The sequence below is a fragment of the Salminus brasiliensis genome, chromosome 9 (genome assembly GCF_030463535.1).
Source record: "Salminus brasiliensis chromosome 9, fSalBra1.hap2, whole genome shotgun sequence".
Lineage (NCBI taxonomy): Eukaryota > Metazoa > Chordata > Actinopteri > Characiformes > Bryconidae > Salminus > Salminus brasiliensis.
This window is the reverse complement of record NC_132886.1, coordinates 24,340,998-24,345,424: the sequence shown is the minus strand read 5'-3', so window position 1 is coordinate 24,345,424 and position 4,427 is coordinate 24,340,998. Positions and strand designations below refer to the sequence as shown.

The 4,427-nt window shown below is 35.9% G+C and overlaps 1 protein-coding gene across 1 annotated transcript; it reads right to left on the bottom strand.

Moving 5' to 3' along the window:
* Window positions 1-804: 804 nt before the first annotated feature.
* Window positions 805-4,205, bottom strand: LOC140561648 (uncharacterized). Its single transcript, XM_072686879.1, has 6 exons — window positions 3,918-4,205; window positions 3,472-3,819; window positions 2,312-2,659; window positions 2,031-2,147; window positions 1,394-1,428; window positions 805-1,007 (listed from the first exon to the last, which is right to left on the bottom strand). The coding sequence occupies exons 1-6, from the start codon at window positions 3,955-3,957 to the stop codon at window positions 861-863; spliced, it is 1,035 nt and encodes a 344-aa protein (XP_072542980.1). The 5' UTR covers window positions 3,958-4,205; the 3' UTR covers window positions 805-860.
* Between the last annotated feature and the right edge of the window lie 222 nt (window positions 4,206-4,427).

The following is a 4,427-nucleotide window of genomic DNA, read 5'->3' as shown; positions in this document are numbered from 1 at the left end:
TAACACACCGACAGTGCTTCACTTTATGTATAAATAGAATGATTAGTAGCTGTGGGACCTGGCTTAATATGGTCTATACAGTGACTATACGAGACATTCTGTGTTTGTGCCCATGTGCTTCCAGCTAGCTCCACGCATTCTGGCCCGAAGCAATTTGGCTCCTAAATCTGGGTATGCATTTCATATGCATGGCTACTTTCATTGCGCTTGTTGTTAAAAGTATATATTTCAGCTGTATAAATAATCTGCATTTCTGAATATAACAACATAACTTAAAAAACAACAGCTTGATAAGGCACAGACAAGACATGTTCCAAACATTATCATGGATTAACAAAATGTATTGCTAAAACCTTTGTCACATGATATTTTGTATATGCTGGATACTTCAATAAAAGCACACTGTTAAGATAAACAAAATCTGTACATAATGCAATTAGATTATCTACTGAACCATGCTTCACATGAATACAAATGACTACTTTCACATTTTATTTATTCAAATGCAGCTCATGTTTAGGAGAAGAAGGAGAGGAAAAGAAAGATAAAAGGAAAAGGAGAATGAAAATTACTTAAATTTGGGATGTAATAAATACAGAATAGTATTGCAGGAGTATTTCTCAAGCCCAAAACTAACTACAGGTCCATCTGTTAGCACACTATTTCACATGTAAAATGTGATAATAATTGATAATAGTAGAAGAGACCACTGAGACCACATTAAACAGCTTGCTTTAGCAAGGATGTTGTGTAAAAGTTGTTTTAGCAAGAAAACTGGAAAAAACTGGAATCTTTTTGCAGGTAGAGTTTGGATCCATCAAGCGTTTTTTAATGGTTAATTGGTTCACTGCTGATAAATTTTAGTCTTTTGGATTGCAGGAGACTTCAGAGTACACAGACTTATCGTTGCATGTTATTCTTCTTGCTTTTCCGGATGTAGAAGGGTCTGGGATGAAACTCACAGCAACATAATTCAGATCATCAGAATACAGAGCAGAACTAAGAGCCTATAATTAGAAAAGAACAAACATTAATAACCTCATTGTTATTAATAGTATTTTTAGCATTTATTCATTCATCTTATTCTCTATTTCTTCCTGTTCAAGGTTCATTGTTGGTCCAGAGCCTACCAGTATTTTTGAAAAGTGTAAGGCCAGACAACCCCCTGGAAAGAGTTCCAGTTCATAGCAGAGTACCACACTCACCCATTTACTCACACACTAAGGGGGGAACTTCCATAAGGATTATCTTTATTAAAGAACCCTGAAGACTCTGCTTTTTTATGGGTTTGATAGTAATAGTAGTAATAGTAGTAGTAAAATTAAAGATGAAGAATAAATCAATACAACATATTAATTACTACAAAATAAATAAAAACAATAATAATATTAACCTGATGAGGCTGATCTGTCAAGTTATTTGTGGACCCTGAAAGAAAACAGAATCTCAGTTAGTGCTTACAAACATTTACAAAATATTGCCATCACACCAAAAAAACAATATCTCCAAAATGACAAATATACAGGAGAAGGGAAAGACTTGGTCCACTCATCATGAAGTTCTGACAAATGTAAAACCTGTCAGATTTTTGTGTGGCAGTGATAGTATGTCTCTAGTTCTGCTTATTTCACACTGAGTGGTAAAAGGATCTTTTGAAATATATTTTCACACATTCTTAACTGAGGTTCGCTGTTCATTTTGCTCTTTCAAAAACCTTTCTGTATTTAACCCAGTCATTTACTACATACAGCATTAAATGTAATATATATATTAATGTTATTAATTACACAAAAAGTAATAATTGTTAATAAATAAAACTTTTTCCATTGTTTTATATTAAAGCTCAATTAATGCAACAAATTGCAGAGTAACGGCTCATTTTAAAACGAGGCAGCAGTTTAAACTGACAGAATTAAAAGTGTCAACAATCTTTGATTTAATTTAAAGAGTGAACATTTTTTCAGGACAAACTTCTGACACCAGAAATGTTCTTATTCCATTCGGGCAGTACAGTAGAGTGTAGACCTTACCTTTACGCTTCTTTCTCCAGTTGTTCCACAGATCGAAAACAAGTACAATGATTACAGTTACAGTAAGGACATTTGTGTAGGCAAAGCCAAGAACTACAGGATCCCAAACATCACTTCCTGTATATAGAACAGAATAGACGTACATTAGAACACAGGAATTATTGCACTGGTTGGACTGCTTTTGTAGTATTATTACTTTAAAAGCCTCTATTGTTGTTCCACAACCTTATGGTTGCACAACTGTCGGATTTGAAGGTAGATCAACGTGATGATAAATTTACCCTTTAACTTCAATTTTGTTCCATTTCCAAACAGTATCTCTCCACATGCAGCTACAGCGCAGTAGTAAGTTCCAGCATCAGAGAGGCTGAGGTTTCTCTTGGGGAGTTTGTAGACACAGCTCTGAGCAGAAGAACCAGCCTTAGAGCTTTCCTCACACTGATCACTCCTGTTTCCATGAGTGTAGATGATTCCTGGATGAGATTCTCCTGATCCATGCCTGAACCAGTACACACTGTGATTTCCTGCACAGCTCCTTGTAAATACTGTACATTCCAGAGTGACGGAATGCCCTGGGTGAACCACCTCCAAACCAGGCTGCTTTACAGTTCCTGTTTCTGTCTCAATTCCTTGGACAAAAACATTTAGATATTTGGATTTATTAGTATTACATAAATTAATAAACATTAATAAGCCAAAATTGCATTTTCAAGAAATTACTGATGAAATGTTTTTAAATACACAATTTAGACAGAAGTATTGGAACACCTGATCATTCATTGTTTCTTCCAAAAGAAAGGGTAATCGAAAATCCTGCTAATGGGTTAATCCTGCTAATGTTAGAGTAACTGTCTCTACTGTCTAGGAGAGGCTTTCTTCTAGATTTTGGAGCATTGTCAGGAGAATTGTGCATGAGTGCATTTAACGACAAGAGCATTAGTGAGGTTGGATCATCACCCCCCCACCTCATTCCCAACTCCCTAACTCATCCCAGACATATTGGATGTAGCGCCATCATGACAGAGAACACAGCTCTACTGCTCCACAGCTCAATACTAGGGGCTTTATACCCCTCTAGCCCACGTCTGGTATTAGGAATAATGCCAATAGGTTCTTGTTTATCTGCTCCAGAAAGTCCTATTCTAGTAGCAATATTTCTCTAAAGGGGCCAGACCAGCTGTTTTTTAGTAGCTTTAGTAGCTGAATGCATTTATTAGAAACATTTGGACATACAATGTATCTTCTAGACTTTGAGATTTGTGAAGTATCTTAAAGTTCTAAATGGAAATGTAGGGGGTACAAAGTCTTTTCTATTTAAAAATGCAACTGAGCAATAGTACAAATAGTCAGTTTCAGAGTTTCATCTTCTGACAATAATTCTTGAACATAGAAACTAAGTAAAGCCACATGCTAATAACAATAATAACCATTTGGATTCTACCTGCTGTCGTCAGAAATGTCCAGGAAACAAACTGCAGTTCACTTAAAAAGACTATTCCACAGTAATAAGCACCGGTGTCCTCCTGAGTTACAGCAGTAATATTTAGGTGAAAGGATCCTTTATATGGCAACACTGTAAATCTACCATTTTGAAATTCATCCTGGAATTTAATTTCACTAAGGTAATTGTACACAAATGCCACTGGCCTGGGCTTTTGTCCAACCTCTTGCTTATACCACACCATTGTGGTGACCCTTTTCTGTGGCAGGTAACACTGAATTGTTACATCATCTCCAATATTTACAATTTGAAAATGAGCTAGTTTTGCATCTTGAAGTTGAACCACACCTAAAAAACAGAAATATAAAAAAAGAAAAAATATAAGTAGAAATAGATAAATAATTACATGCAGATGGTATTCATTAAATAAATTATCTGCCGCTCACCAGTTCTGAGGAGAAAAACGATCGTCCAGCTTATAATCATCTCTGCAGATGTGGAAACCTTTGAGGAAACAGACTCTCTCTATGCGATCAGTACATTTTAGGCAATGTGAAACTGCTCGCGACTAGCTAAAGGTCAACCTGATGGCTGCCAGTTCACTTGCTCAAGTCAGTAAAAATGCTGTAGGAAATGCTTGGCATTCTTCAAAAAAGCATTACACACTAAATTTATTTGATTCAAACATGAACAATGATAAATGAAGCAAATTAGATCAGAACCAATACGGCCAAATGTAAGGCAACTAAACGACATGCATTTCCTTTATGTGATGCTGCAGGGTATGTGTGAGACAGCAGGTAAGGTAGAACCAATAGCTTTGGACTGTGTTGCTCTGTGATTGGCAGGAGCCAATGTAACCAAACTAAAAAGAAAAGTGAATTCACTTGATTTGAACATGCACATCTGCACCACAGTAATGATTTGTTCTACTTGTATTTACTAATGAGTAAATT